Genomic DNA, 25,071 nt, shown 5'->3' with positions numbered 1-25,071 from the left:
TACCATGGAATTGATAGTTCTAGGTGAATTAATGGTGCAAAATCCCTGAATTGGAAAGGAAAATTATGAGGTGTGGCTGGGATAAGGAATTTATAAGTTATAATTCGTGAATGTTTAGGCCGATTGTGATTTATTTTTTACTTGTGTTATTATTTTAGATCGAGAACAAGCTAAAGCCTTACAAAAGGAGTCAGAGAAGCTCGTATTCAGAGTTTTTCAGCAGTTGGTTGACGTCCACGTAGGCTAGGCTTAACTAAGTAGTTAAACTTGTCTTTAATTCATAATATTCTTGTAGATTGACGGGAGTTTCATGCCTAGGCCTTTGGACACAGGGTCTGACCATGTTTGACTGATCACAAAATCTAAAAAAAGAAGAAGAAAGAATCTCAAAATTTATGATTTAAAATAAATTATAGTTATCTGTATGATTACAAATCATTATTATTATTTTTCTTTTTTTTATCCCTCCCTAGGAGCTCCCACCCCTTTTGCTCCCTTGGTGACTCAAACTCGCAACCTTCAGGTTGAAAGTGAGGGGTGCTTACCATCCGAGCAACTCCCTCTCGTCGATTATAAATTATTTATTAAGTGTAAAATGATATTAATTTTTAACGAAAAAAAAGGACAATATTTATTCAAAATTTAAATTAAAAAAATTTCATTTATTTCTTTTGTTGACTTCTTTTTATTTATGTATCTTGTATTTATTGACCAACCAAATAATAATACATGTCATGCAAAGGAGAGAGAGGGAAACTTTGCATACTTTGATTTTTTCATTTTTTTTTTTGGACAAACCAAAATCAACCCCTTCCCCTTCACCCTTTATAAGGCTATCCATCTTCATTCTTTGATTCACACACTCACTCCACAAGTTAACAAAAAAAATCGAGAAAAAATCTCTTCTATTTTTCTTCATAGCTATGTTTCTTAATAGGGATAATGCTAGGTTTGCTGTTGGTGTTATTGGTTAGTTCTTAGTACTTTTTTGTCTCTACAAAACCCATACTTTGTGAAAGAGCTAGGATTTTATCCAGTGATTCATCATCTACTGTATATACAGCTAATTTATATTTCAATTTTATATATATGATGTGATTTTTTTCTATGAAGGAGATTTGAATAAACCCCTTTCGCTCATCTAGCTCCGTTCCTACACACTCAACAAAAACATATATAGAGAAAAATAGCTTATGATAATTATTACCTTCAATTTTATTTATTTTTTATAAAGAAACTGATTTTTTTTTGTTTTTATTTTTATTTTCAGGGAATATCATTGCACTCATCTTGTTCTTGTCACCTTTGTAAGCTTCAATTCTCATGTTTTTTCCTTTAATCAACTTTCCTTTATTTACTCTAATAAAAAAGCTTTTAAAGAATAAAGAGTTTAAGCTTTATGCACCGCTTTTGTAAAGAACTTTTTACACTATCATCGATGTATATAATGTGACTCATTTATTTATAGCATTTACTTTTTGTTTCATATTAGATTTAGATATTTGATTGATCTGACTTTTAAAAAGAAAAAAGACTTTTAAAACTTGTGATCTCGATTTTTTTTTTGACAGGACGACTTTCGTTCGTATATGGAAAAGCAAGTCTGTGGAGCAATTTTTTCCAATTCCATACCTAGCCACATTTATCAATTGTGGGATTTGGGTGATGTACGGTCTCCCATGGGTCACACCTAACAGTCTTTTAGTTATAACTATTAACGGGACCGGTCTAGGCATCGAGATCGTGTACCTTACGCTGTTTTTATTGTACTCGGATCGTAAACAAAGGACGAAAGTTATTATAATCGTCATCGTTGAGATTATTTTTGTTGTTGCACTTGGCTTTGTTGTTCTAACTTTTGTCCATGAACCCAGAAAAGGGCAGCCATTGTTGGTAGCATTTGCATGGTGGGCAACATTATGATGTATGCTGCTCCTTTGTCCGTCATGGTAAATATCTTTCACCTTTTTTTACATCTTGCAGATTTCGAGTTTTCTCCTGCTTGAGGAAGTATATATGTAAAATGGTCCATATTGAGTAAAAATAAGCTTGATCATAATTCATAGGGCCCAGTCCGACCTGGCTTGGCCCACCACCAAGCCCAGCCCGGCTTGGTCTCTCATCGAATTCTTCTATTAGATGTTTAGACATCATTTGTTATTATTAATGATTTTTATTTAATTGTTCATCTTTTAAGATGTTGTCACTCTTTTTAAAAAAATCGTGCGAACGCTATTAGTGGTTAATTGAGTATCATTTGTTAAAAAATTATGATGTGTGTATATAAAAAGTTATTAAATTTGTGTACATCTTGATTTTGCCACTTGTTGGTTAAGAAAGAAAATGAAAAATATTTTTTTAAAAAAGGAAATCATGAAAACATCATTTTTAAACTAAAGTTTATATTGTGGAGTACATGCCTTTCTTCCTTTCACTTTTCTCATTTCTCAATGGTGTGAGTTGGACTTCTTATGCCCTCATCCGTTTTGATGCCTACATTCTTGTAAGTATAATAAATATATATATTTAAAAAATATTAATCTTTGTAAAAAATTATAGATTATTCATTTATTTGTCCATTTATTATGTCATCAATGATTATAGCTCATGCATAAGATTTGTTGATCTAGGTGTCGATTAGGCACACCTATATCAAATAGAGATGTCTATTTAATTGTTATGAACAACTTAAAAAGGCCATCTATGAATTTAGTCCTCTACTATTAGCTCCCTTCTTGATGATTGAAAAGATTTTTAGTATTGACGTTTTATTGAGACTTGATACAAAATCAAGATAAAGTTGAAAGTACATAGAGAGGATATAGAAGCTGCTAGCTAAGTTGGTTTTTATGCTTGCTTGCACTAGCAAATAACCCCAAAAAAGGAAAACAAATTCATGATTGGCTTTGGTGGAATAAGGAAAATAAGAACATCAACTTGTTGTACTAGTAGATGAGTTGCTAAATTCTCACCTTTCAATAATTATCATTATATTAGTATGCTACAATATCCTAGCTAGAATAACACATACCTATTTTTTCAATGTAACATCATTTGATTTGATATATAGTTTAACTTTTTTTTTTTATAAAAAAAGTATAATATAAAATAAATTTTAAATATTTACATAACTATATACAAAAATGACATTTAAAAAAAATATATATTTAAAAAAAAATGTGCCACATGATTTTTTTTTAATTTTCCATTCGATGTTCGATATCGACATTAGAGTCTGACTAAATCTGAATTCACGTCGAACAGTCCCACATAGAAGGTAAAGTGTTTCCTAACAAATGCGAATCTTGGAGTCCGACTAAACTCGAATTCATGTTGGAAAGTCCCAAATTGAGAATAAAAAACTCCTTAACAAAGATGAGTGAGGACTTGAACTCGAGAGCTCTAGTTAAACATCAAGAAATACTTACCACTCTACCAAAAGTGTTATTGGTGTGACACATGAATTGAATGAAAGGGAGGAATACCCCATCTAATTGCATTTACTGGTGTAGCCGCTATTTCCTCCCACTTGTTTATGGAGGTCAGTGGCAACCATTAGACGTGTGGGGTGTGTGGGGTATTGCATTGAAATCCACAAAAACTAACCAATCCATGAGCTTCTCTTTTTAACCATTAACCACACATTTCATCTTTTCTTGATTTCTCCTTGGTTCTTGGCCTAACTACTAGTACACTTTTCCAAGAATTCATTTTTTTTGTTTTGATGAACAAGAATCTAGATTGAAAAGGGGACAACCCCACTTGTCTAATATATACTATCTCAATCATCCTTCCTTTTCTTCTTCATCCATCTCCATATTTTCCTTTCTTGTTCTTTCTTTCATATACCTAGATTTGGTTTTCAAAATACCCCTTTGATTTTTCCAAGAAAAGAGCTTGGTGCACAAAAAGTTGGCATTTTGATTAAAAGGGGTCTTTGTATCTGGACTCATCTCCTTTTTTTTCATTATTGGGGGATTTTTCCAGGTGTCAGAGGCCCATATCAGATCTGTGTACAAAAAAAATCCATTCTTTAATGTGCATATGAACACTAATGGATTCTTAATGTGGGAATATCCATTTTAGAACAACCTTCTGTTTGTATGTACATAAATAGAGGATAACCTTCCACTTTCCCCATTTGCTCGTGTCTAAATTTATGTGAACAAAATTATCCATTGTTTCCATTTTTTTCCTCATAAGGGTAAAGGGTGTGTGTATATAGTAATAGAGTTTATTTAGTCAATCTTGTTAGAGTTTTGACGAGGCCCACAGTTTGTTTTGGTGGGCTTCGTCAAGCTAATAGAAGTATAATATCTGTATTTTGGTAAGAAAGGGGAGAGGGTATTAGTTTAGTTTTATATAATTGTTACAGGAGAAAGAGTAAAAAAAAATGAGTTGAGTTTCTACTTATTTTACTAACCTTGCTTTTAACATAATTGGTCACCTAACTTTTGATCTTTTTCCCCACATGATTTATGAACTTTTTTCAACTTTAACAAATGCTTTTCTTATTGATAACTTGCTTTACTTTCATTACTTTCCTTTGTAAGTCTCTTTCCCTTAAGCCACTTCCCTTATGGAGTAGTTCTGAGGTGAGATTGTTATCAATATGGTTTTGGAATGATTTCTTGATTTTGAACCCTTTCAAGGAAGGATTTTTAGAATCTTTAATGTCCTCAAATGTGATGACACTGAGGAGGAAGAGTTTCAGCTGTAGAGTAGAGAATGTTGAGACAAATTCAGAAATGTCTGTGTTGGATTTGCCTGAATTGGTTTTGGAATGTATTCTTGAGAGGCTCCCACCTGAGGGACTTTATAGTATGGCAAGTGTTTGTAGTTCTTTGAGGGAGAAATGCACAAGTAAATATCTTTGGGAAAAGCATATGAAAGAAAAATGGGGCAGAGTTCTTGGCCCTGCTGCTCATAGAGAGTGGTTGTGGCATATTTCTTCAAGAAATGATTCAAGTTTCTTTAATCAGGCCAAAGAAAGAGGTTTAATGACTTACCTCTCCCAGTTTTGGCCTATTTCATTAGTTAGATCTAATCCTAGCACTAGTTTCAAGAAAAAGGTTCCCCCAGCTATTGATTCAATCATGTCTATGTATCTTGCTCTTGAATCTGGAAAGTTTTGGTTCCCTGCTCAAGTCTACAATCGCGAGGTATCATCGATTTTCTTGATTTTAAATCTTCAGCTTGAATAATTTTTACCTTTTTTGTGTGTGTGAATTGTAATCACTAAGATCATTTTATCTGTTTCCAATTGCAGAATGGGCATGTTGGTTTTATGCTATCTTGCTATGATGCTGAGCTTAGCTATAGTCGAAGAACGGACACTTTCCAGGCCAGGTAATTGGGAATATGTTTTCAGAATTTTCCATTGTAAGTTAAACAGGAATTCCTTCTACCTGTCATCAGCAAAAAACTACATATGGAATTAAAAAGGGATCAAGAAATGCTATCTTCTTGTTATATATATATCGTCGATGAATTAGGCGAAATCAGTTTGTTTCTCTAATTTGTTTGCAGATATCCTCCACATGGAAGGAGGGCAATGGCAATAGAGACAGGTGTAACATTGGATAGATTAAGAGTTCCCCCTCTTGATACCTCTCCACATGATCTTTATATCTCTGATTGCTTGACTGAATTATGCCCTGGTGACCACATTGAGATTCAATGGAGAAGAAACAAAGAATTCCCTTATGGTTTGTTCCCCTATAAACCATTCAAACATTTTTCTATTTTCATTACTTTTGATACAACTGTATATATTTATCACCCTGTTGAGCCGAGGGTCTATCGAAAACAGTCTCTACCTCCCAAGGTCGAGGCTGTTTGCCTACATTCTATTCTACCCTCCCGAAACACCACTTATGGGATTATGTTGTTGTTGTATTTCCTTTACTGCCTTTCCTCTTCCTTCCTATGTTACTTGGTGAAGTTTGGTAGTACTCTAAAATTCTTTAGTTGTGGATGGTGTGTTACAAACAGGAAAGAGGACTACTCCAAATCCTACTTCCAACTTGTTAGAATCTTTTTTGTTTTTTTCAAAAGGTCCTTGTTATCTTGATCCCTAAAACGTGTTGAACTGTTAAACCTGCCTTAATTGACCACAACTTTTTATTGATAAATTTTGGAATATATTTTCAATAGTACATGTTGGGAGTGCTATGAACAGTTCTTATTTTTTTTTTAAAAATGGAAGGTGGCCAGCCTTTCTTGTTTGGTAGAAAGTTGAATCAGCTGGTTAGCAGAAACTTGACATCCTATTATTTGATTTGATTCCACTGTCAATTTCTTTCTAGGAAACGTAACGAACTTTGATTGGTGTTTTGATGATATTGAAAAATCTATCTTTGGTTTTTCCAATCTTTGAATTTTTGTGGCATATTTTGTAGGCTGGTGGTATGGTGTTGTAGGCCACTTGGAAACGTGTGATGGAAATGAGTATTACTGCCGCTGTCATGAAAGTGGTGAGTTATTTCCCCTTTCACATCCATAGCTAGTATGTTTTTCAGCCGTATACTTTTATACCAAGTCAATTGGAGAATCCAGCCGTAACTTTACTTACCAGTTATCTGTTGATTGCCTTTTTAAACGGGCTGAATTCAAACATTTCACCTTATACACTGCTAAGTCAATTATTCGACGGAACAAAATACAAGAAACATAAACATCAGTTTCCATCAGAATCAAGATCATAGGTCTCATTTGTGGTCCAGATTAATGACTATAATACACATATTCTTGTTAGATTGCTTAATTTGGAAGAAAAGGTGGACCTACAAAAAGCTTGTTAACCTCCGTAGTTGTGCATTCAAGATTTTCACACATATATGTAGGATAAGAAGACATCTTAGCTGTGAATTTTAATTCTAGCTAAATTGACAATTCATCATTATCACAAAATAGACCTTTTCTTGAGTTAAGGCCCCTCTTTGACTCCCATCACTTTGCATGTGGGCTCATCTTTTATGTCACACAAGACAAGTCCTATTCATTTTGTCATTTTTTCTTCCAACATGGTCATAAGTGCTGTTTCAGTGGAGCATATTTAATAATATAAGCAATCTGAAAGAGACTTGTAATTTTCTCAGCCTATGATCCTTCCTTGTGGAGCTGCATTACTGATGCCTCTTATATTAATATATAGATTGACTGTCCAAGATTTTCAATTTCATAGTCTTACAAACCTTGTGAAGTTTCACTATTAGTATCAACTTCACATCTCTTCCCTTATGTCATAGGGGAACTCATGACTAGAAACAATCGTTATGGTTTGTTTTGATATCCGGTAGGAAAAATGAAAAAGAAAAGGTCCATGCTTTAACTAAAGAACTACCTTTAACTTTAAGTAGGACTCTAAGAGCTCTACCTTAGCAGCTTTTTTTTTCTATCCTTTCCTCACCAGTTCTCTTTTTTGTGTGGAGTTTGTCAAGTTCTAACATGATTCGAAAAATTAACTTCTGGACCCCATATCCACACCTCATTTCATATTATATAGATTTTAAACTCATCTTTTGGTAAAGGTATCAAAGAAAAATATGGCATTCTGATTGAGATGGTAGTTTGGTGTGACTAGGCATATATTCACTTTGAACACCTTTTATCAGTTGAAAAAAATCAATCAATCACTGGTAATAGTCCTCAAGCCTTGATTTAATCAATCAATAAACTATCTTCATTTTTAAGTCGGCTATATGAATCGTCTATATCCAATTCAATCTAAGCCCTACATTTGTTAAAGTTCTATTTTTTCAATTTGTTGGAACTTCATGCAAGGTTTCACAGATCTACTTTTCTAACATTGTAAAGGAAGAAGTGTCAGGGGAATGAAGCAATAACAGATAGTCTAGTAGATATCAACTGTTCCACGGAAAAATGAACTGACTACTCGAAATCTAATGCCATGTCTTCTAATGTTATGATACAGTACATAGGCAATGAAAGTTCTTTTACTTTGCAATTCCAAAGCTGTTATGTTGTAGTGTTTTGTCATGGTTTCTAAACCTCAATGTGGTGCTTGCAGATACTGTAGTGCTAGAGTTCAAGCAGTATACTCATGGATCGCGGTGGAGGACAACACACATTGATAGGAAAGATCATCGCGAGGAAGGGAATGAGGCTGATGGATTTTATGGAGGAATCCGTAAACTTCATAGCAATGAAGAGATTTCTATGTGGAGACGCCTGTGGCCATCCGATGTCTTGGAGTAAGTTGCAAGCTCACCATTGTTGGCAAAAACCTCATTTGTTCCTTCAGAATGTGAGGAAGTTACACCTGAACTTGGAAGTTAGCCATTTTCAGTATACCACTTCCACTTCTATTGTTTTGTGATCAGTGGGGGAGTTATTTCGACACTGATCCTAATTGTTTGTAAAATGATTACCACGTTTACAGATCGATTTGTTTAGTAAAATCTATTAAATCTCTAGTTTAGCTTCTTGTACTAAGGAATTAGATTGTTGATCCACCTTTTATGGTTTCTGTTGATCAATGAAAGGACAGAAGCTTGGTTATTGAAATACTTAATAAGTTTATGTTCTAAAATAACTACAACTGCAAAAACTTGACCTCATGCTATTTATTTTTCTTTTGATTAATCAAAGGATAGAAATTTTGTTTTCTATTTGGAGTTTGCATCCTTTAGCAAGTTTTTGGGTCTAAAACTATGTTAATTCTTTGTTGTGTTTCATTTGTTGTTAGATATATTAAAATGATGATGCAAAAAAGCCTTCCATTGAAGATATACTATCACAAATATGTTTTTAACTCTTTATGGAACATAAACTACTCATCCCCTTTCAAATGAAAAATCCTACATTTCATTCCTTTCATTATATAAGGATTTTGTTTGATAAAATTGGAACGATACATATAAGATTAGCATGGCCCATGAACAAGGATGCACTGTTTAAGGAGTTTTTTATGTTTACATTTCAGAAAAATGTAAATTAAAGAACCACAAACACTATTGATAGATTATCTCTTTCTTTAAGCTTACTACATTTACCTAGGACTTTCAAGTCCATAACCCAAACAAAGTGCTGGTTTGTACTTCACAATCACCAACTTTGACTCCCCTCCATTTACCTTTTTATTCCCCTTGAACTTGAAACTCAACTTCTTGAAGTAATTAGGCTTCCATAGTGCTGAAATTGGATTTATCGTATTTCCTTCATTGTTCTCTTTTCCAAATGTTGCATATCTCACTAGCATTCCTTTAAATTTTTGCATTTTGGTTTGCACAAACACATTCCCTTCATTAGTTTTTTGGGCAACACCATTTGAAGTGGCCTTGTTGGGTTTGAGCTTAGGCTCTTTTGTTCCAAAAAGCAAGTTCTTGGATTCTTTTGAGGTTGGCCCAATAGTCATAGAATGGTTTAGAACCCATCTTCCATATGATGCTCCCTTGGCCTTAGACTCTATGGGCTTTCTTGTATTTGGGCTTGAAGGTTGAATTGGTGACATGGAAACAATTTCTTTTCTCATCTCCTCAATAGTCCATTCCAAATTTTGTGCTCTAAATGGTGAATGTGACCTTGTGCGCCTATGGTGATGATTTGGATTGCTATCCCTCCCCCTATTATCTTCCTTCATCACCTTTTGCATGGCAACAACAAAAGGATTGATGTCTCGTCGAGCAAACGAGGACTTAACGATAGCACTTGGAGAGATAGTTGAGCATGTAATCGATCGTTGACTAGTATATAATTTGATGTCACGTTCACATTGGAGCCTTGGTGGTAGTTTAAGGGGCATGACATGACCGTTAGAGAAAAGTTCATCCGCAAATGCCATCTCTGGGAGTGAGCCACCCCTCTCTCTTCGTTTCTCGTCCCACGATTGATCATCCTCAGAGTGGTCAAAGTTCTCATGACATGTCTCAAACTCCACACAACTTGTATCAAACTTTTTGCTTGTTTCAAATTCAAAATCATTCAGGGTGGTCAACCCACAATCACCACCCTCAGCTATAGTGCTACCAACCCTTTTACCCGGGCTAGCCGGGGCGCTATGGTAATATTGCACCATGTAAGAAGTTGGACTTGTTGGTGCTGTCACATAGGGAGAAGTTGAAGGTGGAGATGAAAAATCCATAGGGTAGAGAATTGTAGTTTAGACAAAAGGCAAATTGAGAAAGTTTTGAATTTGCTCTTTAAGAAGTAACTAAAGGAGTTTGAGTGCTTACTATTTTGCTCCTGAATTTAAGGATTGCCTTAAAGTCACAAGCACTACTACCATTTTATTTGATTCTAAAATAATCTTCAAAGCTAAATAAACATAGAAAATATACTCATTCATGTCCCTAACTATAGAGACTAAAGCTTAAAAGCTAGCATTCAAAATATTGGTGTATAGTTGTTTGATTAAAAAATAGTCATATGTGGACCAACCACAAGAATATTATTATGTATATATTTGGTTATTTGTTGCTTCTTTCTTGGACTCTAATGCTGTTCAAAGAAAAAAAAATTGTTTTTTATTTATTAGAGTTAGTGAAAGATGACTTTTTGGTCTTCTATTGTCTATCACAATCCTCATGTAATGCTGATGTTTGGGATATTATAATTTGTGGGACCAGACAAGAGTAATAAAGGGATGAAAAATAAATACAAGTCTTAACTATAATATAATTGTATTCTTATCCATCTAATAATTTTCAGATATATATACCTTTTATGATTTTATGCCCGTGTAGTGATACCCTTTTATGATTTTGTTGCAATAAAGAAAAAAATATATTCTATTGAAAGTGCCGTCATTAGAAATGAGTCCTATGATACGAAAATACAGATTAGTCAAACTTTAATATGAATATCAGACATTGAGTGAAAAATTAAAAAAAAATGAAAATTTAAATGACCACTCAATTTATAGTAATTGATCATCCAAACCACTCAACTTTGTATTATCTTCCAAAAGTGATTCAACTTTGCCTAATAAATCTAAATATTAACTTATTTATTTTTCTAGAAACTTATAGATGTCACATAATTAAATAGGTATTGAAAATAGTATTTCCGACTAAGATAACTATGGAAACTAACTAATCAAAATTAAATAACTTTTTGAGACAAAATAAAATTGAGTAACTCTATATGGTCAATTAGACCATAAGTTTAATAACCATTCATATTCATGCAAGTCTATAAATTAAATGGTGGAATAAGGTACAAGAAGACATAAACTAAAGCATGAATATGTTCTATTAAAACTACTCAAGATATACATCCAATACCTATATATATTACTTTATAATTTATACTTTAGTAGTCTCATTTCAAATTTTTTCTTTTAAGTTCTAACCACTCCATGATGAATTAGTTGCCACCCGTGAATATATATATATCCTCGGACCTCGATATGTGTGTTGCATCATGCATGTGTACGTCAAATTATATAAAATGTATTTGTGTAAATATAATTATACATGAAAGAAAACTGCTTTAGTTTGTACTTTGTAGTATTTTATTTATTCACTTTCCAATTTTTGTATGTGATGCAAAACATGTATGCAAAATGTAAAAACACCAATGGAGAAGGATGAAGAAGAGTGTACGCAAATTTTATCATTGTCTCATAGAGATAAAGATGTTGCCATATGATGATATAAGATAAATTATTTTTTGATTGTATTTGTATATTTTCTAAATTGCTCTTGTTTAAATATGTATTTTTTTTCCTTTTGTAGTCATTCTTAGAAAAACATCTTCCACTATAAGTATTAACAAGGTGAAAATATTTTTTTTTGTCCAACTCATATTAACATACAAAAAAAATTTAAGCACTTCAATTTAATTTTTTTAATAATTAGTGTGTGTCCAATAGCGTTTACAAACTCGTAGATTTAATTATAAGGTACAAGTGAAATAATGTCGTAACAAAATGTAGCGATTCCTTTCGATCGCTAGGGGTAGGCCAACAGTGAAAGAAATGAGTTAGAAAACTTTTCACGTATAAGTGATTTAAAAATTATAAGTTAGGCCAGTCTCAGAGAATGGATGGGGTGATATGTCTGAGCTTGGATCAGATTTTCTAGTAGCTAAGACATTAAAAAATTTACGGGCCTTTCGAAATCGAATTCGGGTGAGTAAAACTCCTGGTATCGGATTTGGCATGAAAAGGTTAGTCTAGAACATCATGATTCTGTCACGATCCAAGGTAGCCCTTATGCGTAACATGAATGATAAGATCCCAAGAGGCCCCATACAAGCCACTTAGCATTCATAACATAAGAAATAGACAAAAAGATTTGAAAGACGGTTTCAATGTATCAAAGTTGTTATAAAGCAAAGCGGAAATTCTAACATCGTCTCAATAGCCATCTAGTACATAAGAATGAAATCTGGGCAAAACCTGTACATCATGTTCAAAAATTGAAAACAATAAATATCAGTCCTCGAAGCATGAGGACTCACTAAAGATCGAAATCTCCTCAACGAACTCTAACCATGAAACTGGGAACCCTGGCTGTCGGACCCTACATTTGGGAAAATGTAGGAAAGAGTATGCATTAGTTCAAAATATGTACCAAGTATGATCGCCATGCATAAAACATATGAAAAGATGCTTAAAGAGAGATACCTTCATAGGATGCAATGACCAAGCTAAACATGTGATAAGAGTTAGAAAACACGAGTCATAAAACATGGTCAATGCACATAATCATCATCTTAAACATGCTTGAGATACTTCCTTGAAGTAACTTTAATTCATCATAACTTGCTTGTGGGAAGTAGCCTTAACTGGCATATAAGACCATGTGAGCTATTAACATGGAATTCGGTGTCTCCCACACCGAAAAGAGTTGTCCTACTTGTCACGGTAAGGACCATCAACTGCTAGCTTATGTGGATCCACTAGCTAATGTCTAACTAGACACTCCTATGCTAAGCTTAACTTCCACAAAATAGTTCTTATTTATATTCATCTTAGCTCTTAAAGGAACATGGGTAGTCACCTCTTGTCCTTACATCATGTGACATGGGTAATCGCCTCATGTCATTCAATTAAAGAGAATGGGTAATCTCCTCTTGCCTCATCATTAGAATACCTTCTTAGCATTGATTCATTTTAGGTGAGAAAACCTTTCAATCCTAAGAACCCTTATCATGTGAGAAAACCTTTCACAATTCATACTTTCATGTGTATATGAGAAATCCTTTCAACAACACAACAATAAACAACATCATTGATACTTCACTCTCAAAGCATCCTCAAAACATTTATATGAAATTTTCATGAGAACATGCTTGATTTCATACACTTCTCTTTCATAATCCAAAATCCACATTATCATAACTTAGAAAAACATGGGGATTACATGAGTTTAATAAAAAAAAAGAGATTAACTCAATTCATGCATAAAAGACCATAATTCAATCAATTAGATAAACAATCAAAGGAACCCATGACATGGAAGAAAACCCTAACTCAATTGGGGAATTTTAACTTTGAAAATTGGAGAAGTTTGAAACTCCATGGATGAAAACTATCATACCTCAATGCCAAAATCTTGACTTCAATGGGGGAATTGGAGACTTGACTTGAAACCCTAGGTTGAACCCTTCTTTTTCAACTTCTAGAGGGAGTAATATTTGAGAGGTCTTCTTTTGTTAATTTGAGAGAATGATTTCAATTGGAAATTTTTTGGGGATATAGGGGTTTTGGTGAAGTGTAAAATGACATAATATTAGGACAAAATAATTAGGAAAAGACCCAAAAGCCCCTAAAAATAATAACTACCGATCCAGATGATGGCCAGACCGACGTTCTGTTTGTCAGATCACGGACCGTCCTGTTAGGGCGTCATTTGGATCAGAAGCTAGGTTTTGGAGGCCTTGATATACACAGACCGTGGATCCAACTACGTTTCATTGGTCGTGGTTGTGGATCTTGACTTTTGATCCTGAATTTTGTCTAAGATGGGGCTCACCTATGAGACCTACCTACGACTCGTACATTGAATGAAAGACCGTCCTGGTGAACCATTGAAAATGAACTGGAACTAGACATTTTGAAAAAACTGACTGGCCAATCCAAGGACCCAACCTACGGTCAGTGCATCAAACGATGGACCATCGGGGTGTTGTCGATCCTGGCACCATATTTTTTAAAAGCTGAAATTTTTACCCTTTCTCAAATATGAGGTGTTACATTATGTCCCCCTTGGGATCATTCATCCTCGAATGAGATTCAAGATATCATAAGGAAGGTAGGAACTCAAACCTAACAGCCCAACATGCATGTAATTACATAAGTGCTCATATCCGAGGAGGAAACATCAACTTCCAGCTAAAAGCATGTTCAAAATATCATACCATGAAGTCAATATGCAACTCATACTAAATGCACATAACATGTAGAAATCAATCAAGTTGACTCATTTTCTCAAAAAATAAACTTTTTCATGAACATGCATAAATAAGGAAATCGTGAAAATATCTAAGACACATGATAGCAAAAGAGTAAACCGTGAGGAACTCAATACCTCATGCTAAAGTAGGGGTAGCAGGAAAGAGATGAGGATATCAGGACATCATATCGGCCTCGGCCTCCCAAGTAGCACCCTCAACTAACTGATTCCTCCACAAAACTTTCACGGAAGCAACTTCTTTATTTCTTACTTCTTGACTTGCCGGTCTAAGATCTCTACCGATACTTCCTCATAAGAAAGGCTCTCCTTAACTCCCAAATCTTCTAAGGGAACTATAGATGTCGGATCACCGACACATTTCTTCAACATGGAGACATGAAAAACTAGATGCACTGATGCCAACTCATTAGACAATTCTAGTTCATAAGCAACCTTACCAATACGCCTCAAAATCTGATATGGGCCTACATATCGGGGACTAAGCTTCCCTTTATTACCAAACCTCATTACACCCTTCATGGGTGAAATTTTCAAATAAACCCAATAATTAACATCAAACTCAAGATCTCTTCTTCTAACATCGGCATATGACTTTTGGTGAATTTGAGCCATTTTCAACCTTTCTCTAATAAGTCAAACTTTTTCCATAGCCTTATGTACCAACTTGGGACCTATTAGGGCAACTTCACCCACCTCAAACCAACCTATAGGGGATCTACACCACCTATCATACAAGGCCTCAAATGGAGCCATACTAATATTCGAGTGATAACTATTGTTATATGCAAACTCAATCAAAGGCAAATAATCATCCTAATTGTAGACACACGATTTTTAACCGAACCTAAAATTTTACACCATTTTAGTGGTTAAATATTTCTTTTATATTTAAATTAAATATTTTGGTTTTATCATATTTTAGTAAGTTTATTGTAAAAATATTTGAAAACCACAAAAAATAGAGTCATGTTTTAAGTTAAGTTTTGTTTTCAATTTATTCAAAAGAGAAGAAAATGTTCAAATATACTAGTGTTTCTTAATTATTTTTTTTAATTAGCTATTTTTTTAAAAATTTATATTAATTTAAAATAATTAGTTAATATTTTTAATTATTATATTTCATATTTATATATACCTACACATTACCCCACTACCCCCACTTCCTCACACAACAACACCCACTTCCTCACACAACAACACCCACTTCCCATACATTCCCCACACAATACAGAGAAGGAACCAACACTTGACAAAAAAAAAAGGAAGAAAAAGAAAGAACTCTCAACCTTACCAAAGATACTCATACGTACAAAAAAGAAAAGAAAAATCAGTCAAAAATCCCACAAACCAAAAGAGAACACACACAACTACACAACACAGTAACACAAAAAAAACACGAGAAAGAGAAAAAAAAAACAGCGCGCACACAAAGAAAAAATCACCAATACCCACGCACAACAACAAAAGATTTGTGGGTGTTTCAATCGAGCTTCGGTCAAATTTTGCGGTACTTATTTTTTTCATTTTGAGGTTCAACTTTACTTTATCTTTTTAATTTATTTATGGAAGTTGATGTAATTATGTGATAAGTTTTTTTTTTTATATAGTTTTGTTTCCTTCATAATTTGATTGAAATGAGTATTGACATCTTTGTTTATTTTGAGAGTTAAAATAAACTGCTCACAATCTTGAGTTATATATTTATGTTATTACTTAGTGCAAATCTTTAAAAGATGAATAAAATCCCATTATTATGTAAGAATTTATTTTGTTGTTATTCAATTTTGTTGTGCCTAAGCCATTGTTTTTATGACCTTGTTATAGCTTAAGGTTGATATCAATTGTCTGTTCAAATTTATGTATTTTTTTGGATAAATAGGTCATTACCCAAATAAAAAAAAAAGGTTTTGTCATTGAACTTGAATTTTCTCCATTTTAGGTTGGTTGAATCCTTGAATATGAAGATTAATTTAATTAAAAATATCATCAATTAATATATTAATGGAATGAAAAAATTAATTTTCTAAAATTCACTAAAATAAGAGTAAGTACTTTTAATACTAGATGAGTTTTAGGCACGTTAAAAATATTTGTTTCAATTAAGAATGTTATTATACATCTTTGTTGAGACACTTAAAAATATTCAAGGATGCAGTGACGCACCTTGTCCAATACTATAATTAACTTTCGTTAATTTAAAATTAAGACTTATAGACAAAATCATTTGCGAAGAAGGCAGTTATGCTTCTAAATGTCAAGATCGAGAATGCAATTATGCATCGTGTTTAAGACTAATAGAAGTTCAACAAAATAAAAAATAAAAAATAAAAAATCATAGCTTATAAAATATATCAAAAAATAGTTTAAAAATAATTAGAAGTCAATAAAAGCGTCCGTGCTAGAACCACGGGACTCGAGGGATGCCTAATACTTTCCCCTTGGTCAACATAATTCCTTACTTGAATTTCAAGACTGCAGACCAAAAATAAAAAGTCATTTCCTTTTGATTAGGGATTAAAATGAAAAAGGTGACTTGAAACACCATAACTCAATTTCAAGTGGCGACTCTAAAAAAAATAAAAATAATCCCTAATCAATAACGTCACTTAAATTGGAAAAACCCTTCCACCGATCAAAAAAGGGGTGTGACATCAATTTCCCTTGAAATCAATCACACATGCTCTCAACATATCTTCCAAAGTTTGGATAGTACGCTCTGCTTGTCCATCGGTTTGTGGGTTAAAGGCCGTACTAATCTTAACACAAGTACCAAGACCTTTTTGGAAGGATTTCCAAAACTGAGAAGTGAATTGAGTAGCACGATATGAGATAATGGATAAAGGCACTCCATGCAATTTTACCATCTCTCTCAAGTACAACTTAGCATAGTCTTCTGCCGAGTAAGAAACCTTGAAGGGAATGAAATGAGCCGATTTGGTCATTCAATCTACTACGACCCAAATCGAGTCATGTTGTCGCCGTGTGCGAGGCAAACAACAACAAAGTCCATATTCAAATCTTCCCACTTCCAAGTAGGAATGCTAATGTCTTGGGATAAACCTTTCGGTTTCTGATGCTCAACTTTGATTTGTTGACAATTGGGACACTTAGCCACAAACTCCACAACATCCCTCTTCATCCCATTCCAGCAATAGATTTCCCACAAATCACGGTACATCTTGGTGTCTGTGAATGGAATATCGGGAACTATGAGCTTCTGACAAGATATCTTCTCTCAAGCCATCAACATTAGGAACACATAACCGACCTTGATATCTAAGTACCCCTTCCCCCCCGGAGAAAGACTCTACGAACATTTTAAGCACCGCTTCCTTTAATTCAACTAAAATCGGATCAAGACCTTGCGTGGCTTTCACATCAGCCACAAAAGATGATTCTGAACCATAACCCCACCTTTGGTAGAGTCCACTAACTGAACACCCAATCGGGCCAATTTACAAACGTTTTGAACTAACTCTTTCTTATCATCCTGGATGTGAGCAACACTACCCATAGATAACCGACCAAGAGCATCTGCTACCACATTCCCCTTACCGGGGTGATAGGGAACACTTATATCATAATCCTTCAATAACTCAAGCCACCTTCTTTGGCAAAGATTTAGATCCTTTTGATTAAACACATATTACAAAATCTAGTGGTCGGTAAACATATCCATATGAACACCATAGAAATATTGCCTCTAAACCTTTAAGGCAAAAACAACCGCCGCTAGCTCAAGGTCATGGGTAGGATAATTATTCTCATGAATCTTAAGTTGCCGTGAAGCATAGGCAATGAATTTCCTATTTTGCATAAGCACACATCCTAGCCCAATTCTCGTGGCATAACAATAAACAACAAAACCACCGGTCCCTTCTGGTAAAGTTAACACTAGACCAGAAGTAAGTCTATCTTTCAATTCCTGAAAACTCTTTTCATATGCTTCAGACCATTTGAACTTAGCCTTTTTTTTAGTCAATGCTGTCAATGGAGAGGCAATTGACAAAAACCCCTTAACAAACCTTCTGTAGTGACCAGCCAAACACAGGAAGCTTCTAATATCTGAAAGGGATAGAGGTCTAGGCCAACTCTAACCGCATCCATCTTCTTAGGATCTACCTCAATACCATTCCTTGAAACAATATGACCAAGAAAAGCCACGGACCTCAGCCAAAACTCACATTTGTTGAACTTAGCAAAGCGTTGTTGGTCCTTGAAAACTTGTAACACAATCTTCAAATAATCAACATGTTCACCCCCACTTCTCGAATAGATCAATATATCATCAATGAACACAATCACAAACATGTCAAGGTACTATCTAAACACCCTATTCATCAAATTCATAAATGCCACTAGAGCGTTAGTCAGGCTAATAGACATCACTAAAAACTCATAATGACCATACCCAGTTCGAAAAGCCATCTTCGGAATGTCATCTTCGTTCACCCTTAATTTGTGATAACCCAACCGAAGGTCAATCTTGGAAAAGTAACTTGCTCCTTGAAGTTGGTCAAACAAATTCTTAACGGTAACCTTGTTTAACTGTTGATAGTCAATACACATATTAAGACAACCATCTTTCTTTCTAACGAAGAAGACTGGAGCACCCCATGGAGAGATACATGGTTGGATAAAACCTGTTTCTAACAAATCTTTCAATTGTTCCTTTAATTCCTTAAGTTCTACAGGAGCCATTCGGTAAGGGGGAATAGCGAGGTTGCGTATCTCCTCTATTTCCCTTTCGGGAGGAATACCTGATAAATCATCTGGGAATTCTTCTGGAAACCCATTAACCACAGGACCGACTCAAAAGTAGGGGTTTCAGAATCTACATCCCTCACTCTAAGTAGATGGTAAATGAAACCCTTATAAATCATCTTTCTAGCTTTAAGACGAGACAAACTGACCCTTAGGCATAGAATTTCTCCCTTTCCACTCTTGGACATAATAAATCATCTTTCTAGCTTTAAGACGAGACAAACTGACCCTTAGGCATAGAATTTCTCCCTTTCCACTCTTGGACATAATAAATCATCTTTCTAGCTTTAAGACGAGACAAACTGACCCTTAGGCATAGAATTTCTCCCTTTCCACTCTTGGACATACTCATCTGGAAACTGAAACTTGACTACAAAAGTTGTACAATCAGTAGAAGTATAACATGAGTGCAACCAATTCATACCAAGGATAACAACAAAATCTAACATATCAAGCTCTACCAAATCAACAAGAGTAACTCTATGGGACAAGAAGACGGGACACTTTCTGTAGATCCTCTTAGCCACAATAGAATCACCAATAGGAGTAGAGACAAAAAAGGGATCTAACAACATATCCGGAAGAATATCAAACCTCATAGCCACATATGGCATCACAAAAGACAAGGTAGCACCGGGATCAAGTAAAGAATAAACATCAAGTTGAAAGACTTTCAACATATCGATAACCACCACGGGAGAACCCTCTTGATCACCACGAGTCTGAAGTGCATTGAATCTGTTTTACTTGGAAGCATTTGGACCCGAACCACTTGGACCTGATGAAGGATTAGGTTGAGCCCTTCGACGATTATGTCCTTCATTGTTAGCAACTGAAGGACAATGTCTTATCTTGTGGTCCATCTTACCACAACAAAAACAAATATTGGAACCCGCTAGACATTTATCCTCATGCTTTCTTCCACACTTAGCGCAAGTAGGCAATAAAGACCCACTACCATTTCCTCATCAAGGCTTAGGGTTAAACACCCTATATTTGTTGAACTTAGAAGGAGCATTGGAGGAACCTTGATTGGAAAACCTTTGTCGAAACATAGAACGACCATGTCCATCGGACCTTGAATGAGAAAAGTTACCATCACCGGTCTTAGCCCTCTTTGCCTCCCTAGATTTTTTCTTATGTTTTTCTTCTTCAACGAGTATGAACCATGAGATGAGAGATATATATATCATTAACAAGCATGGCGGTCCGACGTTCCTTAACCACCATTTTGGACACTTTCGAAACAAACTTACTTATCCTTTCCCTAGGATCAGAAATCATAGTAGGAGCATATCGAGAGAGTTGTGTAAACTTCAAAGAATATTTCTTCACACTCATACTTCCTTGATGAAGGTTGATGAACTTAAGCACCTTTGCCTCCCTCATCTCAAGGGGAAAGAACCTATCAAGGAAAGCAACCTTAAACTTTTACCAATTGAGAGGACCTAAGTTTTCGGCCTCCCCTCTTTCCATTGGTTGTACCATATTTGAGTAACACCCTTAAGTTAATAAGCGGCCAACTCTGCCTTTTACACCGGTGTCACTCCCATGATCATCAACACCTTGTAAACCTCATCAATGAACTCTTGAGGATCTTTCTCAACCTGGGATTCATTCTAGTGAAGTCCCCCACTCTAGATGACCCCGTACCCACAGTTGGGTTCACGTGAACCATAACCTCCTTATTGGCTTGGTCCGTCTTGGCTTGGGCCAACACTTGAAAAAACATCTCTAAACTCTGAATTAGTCACTTGCTCAGCCAAAGGATCGATCGGAACTTGAGGAGGAGCTTCTTGATTCTCATTCTCCCTCGTATTCCTTCTAGCATAAGATCTTTGAGTATCTATCTCTTGTAGAGCATCAGATAAGAATTAGGAGAGAAACCATATAGAGTTAAACTCTATCGCACGACTTTAGAGTAATGAAAGAAGTGGAGTTTCCTAGACATCTTGTAGCCTCTCATTAATAAATGTGGCGCGCTTCAAACTCATGCACAAGACTCTACTCGACGTGGCTTATGGGACTTCCTAGGACCTTTCTTAACCTTGTAATCTGATTACCAAGTTTTTCACGACCTAAGGTAGTTCCTAGGCGTAACATGACGTATAAGACCCCGAGAATGCCCGTACAAGCCACTTATCATTCATAACATAAGAAATAGACAAAAAGATTTGAAAGAGTTTTAATGTATCAAAGTTTTTATAAAGCAAAGTTGAAATTCTAACATCGTCTCAATAGCCATCTAGTACATAAGAATGAAATCTGGGTGAAACTCGTACATCATGTTCAAAAACTGAAAGTAAGGAAAGAATGAAAATAATAAATTTCCATCCTCGAAGCATGAGGACTCACCAAAGCTCGAAATCTCCTCAACGAACTCTAGCCACAAAACTGGGAACCTTACATTTGAGGAAATGTAGGCAAGAATATGCGTTAGTACAAAATGTGTACCAAGTATGATAGCCATGTATAAAACATATTTTTTTTCTTTTCTTTTTCTTCTTCTTCTCTAGTCAAATTCTTTATTTTAGTGATTTTTTTTTTATAAAAACGAATTCATACTTTTTCTAGAATTTATTGAATTATCGATAACAAAACTAATTATTTTTCTAAGAAAATTTAAAATTTTGTAGGTATCATCAATTACTCCTTTTCATATAACTTCAAAATTAGAAATGATAATTTTTAAAAAATCAATGAATTCTCCAAAAATTGAGAGAACTTAATTAAAATAGGATAAAAAAAAGACTATATGATACTTCCTAATCATTTTGAAATCTAATGGGTTTATCAAATTGTTCGAAATGTAAGAAAACGTTTGGATAAAGTTTTAACATTAAAGAGAGTAAAACTAATAGTAGTAAAAAAAGGAAGGTGAAGTTGTGGTAAATATGGTGACATCGAAAGTGAGAAGCTTCAATGGAGATGACAATGAATAATTGAAGAAGAAAAAAGAAAGAAAGAGAAAAAATTAAAAGGAAAAAAATTTAAAATAATAAGATAAATAAGAAAATATATTTTATAGTAAAAAACTTGTAAAAATAAAATTATATTAGTTATTTTAGGTTGCTCACTCTCTTTGAGAGAGTGCACACACTCTTTATGTCAGGTGGACAAAAAATGACGTAATAATTTCAGTTCAAGATTGTTTAGTGGGGTAATAGGACACCCCCATAGTTAATGTGTCTTTTGAAAATTTGGGACAAGTTCAGGTGTTACTTTATGTCTTTTCTGGATAATAAATAATGCTCACATAAGCCTACCCTACATTAACAGCTTAACAATACTATCTAGGCACACATGAAAAATCATAAACTTAATTAGAACCTTGTCTTACTACATATGATCTCAGGTACACCCCTTAATGCTTTTGCTAATCTAATAACTTAGTCATACTTCATTTCTCTCATCTAAGGGCCATAACACCACACTTGTACCACTCACATTCATTTCAACTCACCTTAATTCCTCACCTACTCTATGTGAAATCTACCAGATCAAATCTCAAAACTAACATCATTACCCTCGTGTTGTCATCTTCTTTTTTTATCATGACAATCATCTCAAATTTAAGCTTAGTATCTATAGTAATAAACACAAACATTCATATAATTGCTCACATCTTATACTGCTTACGATTACTAGATAAAATTAAGAAACACTTACCCACTAAGACCTCATGACAAGTAGTCGATCTTTATCTCTTAGCCTACCTATTTACATATTACCATCACATTACCTTTCACAATTTAAGTACCATTTACCTACTTACTACACATCATTACTTAATTAGTTCTATAATCCTCTAAATACCATGGGGTTCTCCTTTTAAAAATTGCAAGTCTAGCTTAGACCTATCACATCACGAATACTCGGCTCTTCTATTCAATACCTATACTTGGTCAATACCAATGCATTGACACATCATCATAAACTTCTTTGTGGTTAAAGTATACCTTAACTCATTGTCATGACTCGAGCCTATTTTTGGTCCCCAAGCAAACCCTCATCCTGGCTGACTACAAGCGGAAGACTAACTCAAGCATACAAAGCTTAAAACAGACTAAAATTCAATAAACTCAACTTTGCAAATTTTTCACTCAAACGAACAACTTAGAATAAAAATATTATATTTAACTCGCCATAAAATATACAACTTAAGTCTTTAAAACATTTAACAAAATAAATGAACAAACTTCTGAAACTCTATTATCTATCTATGAAGCCTCTAAATGAGAAAGATGGAAGTGGGACAAGACCCACGACCCCCTAACAACTAGTATAACTGAAACTAAAAGTGGAACCCTCCAGAAGCAAGAAAGCTCACCATAGCTAACTCGAACTCCATGTGGTATCAACGAAGCTCCTGTTGATGACCTTGAATACCTGTATCTGCATCATGAAACGATGCAGGCCAAATGGCTCAGTACGTGGAATGTACGAGCATGTAAGGGGAATTCTAAATCATAAACATAAGCTTGAACTAGTAGCAAAGAAACATACTTACGTCTTCTCCAACTTACTCAACTCAAGAAATACTCAAGGATACTCAAAACTACTCAAGCTTACTCAACTCAGAAGTACTCAAGGATAAGATACTCAACTCAGTAATAAGGTTCTCAACTCAGTGAAATGGGGCTCAACTCAACAATAAGGTACTCGACTCAATGAAACACTGTTCAACTCAAGATACTCAATAATACGCAACAATAAAGATGCAATATATAGAAAACTTTTGAAACAGTAGAAAACAACTCAATGTATTGAAGAATACTATAACAACTCAATTTGTATGTATTAAAATATAATATAACTTTGTGGGAGTTTATCTAACCGACAATCATCACTATGAGCTATGTGATAATACATCGTCTCACCCACGCTGCCAGAACTGTCCTATAATTTTCCACGATATAAGACCTCTCAACTAAGTGGATCCACTAGTCTGTGCTAAAAAGCACTAAGGAATCTTCTAAAAAGTATGACCCTTTCTACCCACGCCGGCTACATGGTTTATGGAGACTTGAGTTATCTGAACTCATCCCCATATCGGTGCTCAATACTACTCCCAAAATACACTCAGCTCATATGTTTAAAAACATAACTCTTTCTGTGGTGTGATAATATTACTCAAAATCTTTCTCTGAAAAGATATGTTACTCAATTGCTCGAAGCTTTTTTTGGAAATCTTTGTTTCCTCCTCTTTTAAATGTGAAAACATTTATTCTTGGGAATACTTAGTTCCCATATATCATTTTAAACAAAATGAACTCGAATCTACTCTTTCTCAACTCAAGTAATCAAGTCTTAAAACAAGTTTAGAAAAAGTTGTAAAAGACTTTTTAAAATAGGGTTCGTGCCGAATGATGGACGTGAATGAATCAATTCAAGGTTTTCAATAACCATACAAAGAACTCGATACTCGAACTCAACAACTCAGAACTTCCATGATACTACTCATTTCAAGAATGCTCCACTCATAAGGTTCATACGGAATTATGGGCATGAACAACTCAATTCAAGGACTCAATGGTACTCATCATCTCATGATTTCTCGACTCATATGGTCCATGCAAAATTATGGGCATGAACTACTTAACTAAAGGACTTCATGGATAATATGCAATAGTTCCATGATTAGGAATATAATATCAAAAGGGTTAGGAACTCAATACTTAGAACTTGAATATACTACTCCTCTCAAAGGTACTCAATTTATGAAGTTCATGCAGAATTTATGGACATGAACGACTCGACTCGAGGGTCTACATAACAATATGGAAATCGTGTATCCGACTCTTCTCATTCTTATACATACTTCCTCAAAACTTATCTCAAATCGATAGTTGATCTCAAAGGATTCACAATTGAACTCAAAGACTTTCTTGAACTCTACTTCTAACTCTCTCTTGAATGTGAA

The 25,071-nt window shown here is 34.5% G+C and overlaps 3 protein-coding genes across 3 annotated transcripts; 2 read left to right on the top strand and 1 right to left on the bottom strand.

Annotated features, from left to right (window-relative positions):
* Positions 1-899: 899 nt before the first annotated feature.
* LOC102601071 (bidirectional sugar transporter SWEET5-like) lies at positions 900-1,923 on the top strand. Its single transcript, XM_006356327.2, has 3 exons — positions 900-969; positions 1,271-1,307; positions 1,572-1,923. The coding sequence occupies exons 1-3, from the start codon at positions 924-926 to the stop codon at positions 1,921-1,923; spliced, it is 435 nt and encodes a 144-aa protein (XP_006356389.1). The 5' UTR covers positions 900-923.
* Positions 1,924-3,572: 1,649 nt separating this feature from the next.
* LOC102587314 (F-box protein At2g32560-like) lies at positions 3,573-8,557 on the top strand. The gene is made up of 5 exons (XM_006356285.2): positions 3,573-5,162; positions 5,270-5,349; positions 5,530-5,708; positions 6,402-6,476; positions 8,033-8,557. Exons 1-5 carry the CDS (start codon positions 4,503-4,505, stop codon positions 8,218-8,220), a joined length of 1,182 nt encoding a protein of 393 aa, XP_006356347.1. The 5' UTR covers positions 3,573-4,502; the 3' UTR covers positions 8,221-8,557.
* Positions 8,558-9,013: 456 nt separating this feature from the next.
* On the bottom strand, positions 9,014-10,105 carry LOC102600716 (uncharacterized). The gene has a single exon (XM_006356326.1). The coding sequence runs from the start codon at positions 10,103-10,105 to the stop codon at positions 9,014-9,016; it is 1,092 nt and encodes a 363-aa protein (XP_006356388.1).
* Positions 10,106-25,071: the final 14,966 nt, after the last annotated feature.

The sequence above is a fragment of the Solanum tuberosum genome, unplaced genomic scaffold (genome assembly GCF_000226075.1).
Source record: "Solanum tuberosum cultivar DM 1-3 516 R44 unplaced genomic scaffold, SolTub_3.0 scf00217, whole genome shotgun sequence".
NCBI lineage: Eukaryota > Viridiplantae > Streptophyta > Magnoliopsida > Solanales > Solanaceae > Solanum > Solanum tuberosum.
Note: the sequence above shows the minus strand (reverse complement) of the source record. Positions and strands in the feature narration are given on the sequence as shown.